Source organism: Eucalyptus grandis, chromosome 3 (assembly GCF_016545825.1).
Source record: "Eucalyptus grandis isolate ANBG69807.140 chromosome 3, ASM1654582v1, whole genome shotgun sequence".
NCBI lineage: Eukaryota > Viridiplantae > Streptophyta > Magnoliopsida > Myrtales > Myrtaceae > Eucalyptus > Eucalyptus grandis.
The window spans coordinates 43,791,463-43,794,741 of record NC_052614.1 but is presented as its reverse complement, the minus strand read 5'-3'; the positions used below and the strand labels follow the sequence as shown (position 1 = coordinate 43,794,741).

Below are 3,279 nucleotides of genomic sequence, written 5' to 3'. Positions count from 1 at the left end.
ATTTATTGCATTTCCATCCAACAGCGAAATGAAAGACACGGCACCTTCTAAAGATCATAGGATATCCGTTTATCCCTTTTTCCCATTCTGCTTTCCCCTTTCCCATTTCGCTTTCCTAAAGGGTACAGTTGAATATGACTCCCTGCTTCGTTCTTTTCTTGGCAATCACACAATCCTCCCCTAAATCTCCTCGAGATTGCACACCGATCAGCGTATTCTTAACACTATGAATTGCCAAAATCATACGAATTCCCGCAGATTTCGCCCAACTCGCATGTATCAAATTCCCAAGAACACCGGGTCGGATAGATATCGAAAGTGAACTGTGATTTTCCAACAAACCAAATTCGAAATTATCGACAATTGGCTGATGAAAAAGCAAATACCTTGATTGAATTCCGGAACTTCTTTTTCCTTTACAAAGCAGAAGCAACAACAACAACAAAAATTTACTGGGAGTGCAGCAGAATCTGTTTTGCATCACTACCACCCCTCCTCCCCAAGTAAAGAACCTACCTTGTCATTCTTTCCTTTTTTTTTTCCTCTTTCCATTTTTTTTGGGCCTTCTTTTTTTGCCTCCATCTCGGATTTTCTTTTATACTGCGAAAAAAAGAAAATCTCCACAGAGGAAATTACAACAACAAGCAAGTTTCCCCCCCAAAATAAATAAAAATTGTCCCAAAAAAAGGAAAAAAAGATCTCAAGGAGAAAAAAAAAATCAATTTACATTTTTGCCGCGATTGTAGCCGTAATAAGACAAGTACCACTTGACGAACTTCTTCAACCCGGTTTGCAAATCGGTGGTGGGCTTGTACCCGAGCTGCCCCTGGGCGGAGCTGATGTTGGCGTGCGTGAACGGGACGTCGCCGTTGCCGGGCATGTCCACCACCTTCCGCTTCGCCTTCACCTTCAGGTGCCGCTCCAGGATGCTGACCAGGGTCGGCACCGTGACCGGGGAGGTGTTGCCGAGGTTGAAGATGCGGTAGGGGGCGGGGCCGGCCTTCTTGCCGCCGGAGCCGGTGCTCTTGCCGGCGGTGTCGAGGGAGCCGACGCAGCCCTTGACGATGTCGTCGATGTAGGTGAAGTCGCGGGCGAGGTCGACCCGGTTCTTGCCCCGGTAGATGGTGATGGGCTTGCCCTGGAGGATGTTGCGGGTGAAGGAGAAGTAGGCCATGTCGGGGCGGCCCCAGGGGCCGTAGACGGTGAAGAAGCGGAGGCCGGTGATGGAGAGGCCGTAGATGTGGTTGTAGGTGTGGGTGATGGCCTCGCCGGCCTTCTTGGTGGCGGCGTAGAGGCTGGCGGGGCGGTCGGTGCGGTCGGCCTCCGAGAAGGGCGTCTTCTCGTTGAGGCCGTAGACGGAGGAGGAGGAGGCCCAGACGACGGCGGGCTGGGGGTTGGCGGTCTTGCAGGCCTCGAGGAGGGCGACGAGGCCGGCGACGTTGCTGTGGACGTACGACTGGGGGTTCTCCATGGCGTAGCGGACGCCGGCCTGCGCGGCGAGGTGCATCACGTGGGTGAAGGCGACGACGTCGAAGAGCTTGGCGAGGAGGCGGGCGTCGTTGACGTCGCCCTCCACGATGAACACGCCGTGGCCCTGGAGGAGGGCCTTGCGGGCCTTCTTGAGGGACGGGTCGTAGTAGCTGTTGAAGTTGTCGAGCCCCACGACGCCGTCGCCGCGCTTCTTGAGGGCGAGGGAGACGTGGGTGCCCACGAACCCGGCGGCGCCGGTCACGAGGACGGACAGCCCGTCGGGGCGGTGCACCTGGGCGGAGTCGCGCACGCGCTTCTCCCACTGGATGCCGCCCCACGAGGCGGTGAAGTAGCGGTTGCCGGAGTCGATGAAGCTCTGGAAGCTCAGGTACGAGGCGGTGAGGGCGACCAGGAAGAGGGCCCACAGGAAGAGGGTGCTGGTGGAGGCGAAGCAGCGGTGGAACTGGCGGTTCACGGCGTGCCCGCGGTGCTCGATCTTGAACTTCCCCGGGGTCGACGGCAACAGCTCATCCTGCAACGACGGCATTCTTCTCTCCGCGCTGGCTCGATCTCGATCCGGGTTTTTCCCTTCCCTGGATGTCAAGATTCGATCTTGATCTTTCTTTCCTGCGATGGCGGTTTCCTCCTCAAATGGGTAGATCTCGTTTCTTGATTTTCCTTCCCCTTTCGTTGGGTCTACGGCCAGAGAAGATTGGTGGTAGTTTTCTTGATTGACGGATGGGAGGAGGAGGAGGAGGAAATGAAAACAGATGCAGATGAGATGGAAAAAATAAAAAAAACTTATTTTTTTTTCTGCACCTGCTAAAGGAAAAGGAGTGAGAGAAGGGTTATATATAGTGGCCACCCACCCCAGAAGCGACAAGTATACGCGTGAACGCGTTATAAAGGACAGGCCAGCTTGGATTTTAGAGAGAGAGAGGGGGAGAGACTGTGTACCGTCAAGTGGGGAATTGGATAATTTTCTAATTTTTTTTTTACATTAATTATTTCGAGTAATTATTTTTATGAAATTATTCTTCAAATAATTTAGTTTTCGGAAAGCAAACGCGTTTTTTTTTTTTTTTTTTGGTAATTATTACAATAACTTGCTTCTCTGTGTTTGTTTTTCTTTGAAACGATGGACTTAGTTCATTGTACTTGGGAAAAGATCTTCTTACTAACCCAGCGGCCTACCTACTTGAATTGATTCCATGTACATGCGGCTAACTTGGACGAATAAATCAGTTCAAGAATCCTGTGGAACAAAGAAGGGCCCTTGATTGCACTAGTTTTAATTAAGGTCAATTGCGCATTCATATGAACTTGAGAGGTACAATTCGTCGAGTCAATCCGACTCTCCATGATCAAGTTGATCCGACTCTCTATGTTCAAGTTTGCCTTCATGTCCTTTTGAAACCACGCAATCCATTTCGAGATCCAAACATGCCCAAAAGCTTATTTACCCACAGATTTATCTAAATCTATTAGATCAGGTGACGTAGAGTTTATTCAAAGAAATGGGGTTGGTTGGTTTCATTAATTTTTTATTATAAATTTACCCAGTTGGACCACATTATCCAAATTATTCATCCGTTCAACAGAAATTAGAAGAAGAAGAAGAACATGGGCGCCATGGCCATTTCTTGATTGCCGGGGGATAATGTTCTTTTTTTTGGAAGGCGTTTTTTTTCTGTGGACAGAAAGGACAATAGAGGAAGGGGGAGAGGGAGAGGATTAACCTCCTGCCGGAAGAAACGGTCGGGACTAGGATCATTTGTGGGAAAATGCTAAAAGAGGGCAGCGGTCGGC

At 50.3% G+C, this 3,279-nt stretch overlaps 1 protein-coding gene across 1 annotated transcript; it reads right to left on the bottom strand.

Annotated features, from left to right (window-relative positions):
- Nucleotides 1–363: 363 nt before the first annotated feature.
- Nucleotides 364–2,315, bottom strand: LOC104436718 (UDP-glucuronate 4-epimerase 1). Its single transcript, XM_010049577.3, has one exon. The coding sequence runs from the start codon at nt 2,015–2,017 to the stop codon at nt 719–721; it is 1,299 nt and encodes a 432-aa protein (XP_010047879.1). The 5' UTR covers nt 2,018–2,315; the 3' UTR covers nt 364–718.
- Between the last annotated feature and the right edge of the window lie 964 nt (nt 2,316–3,279).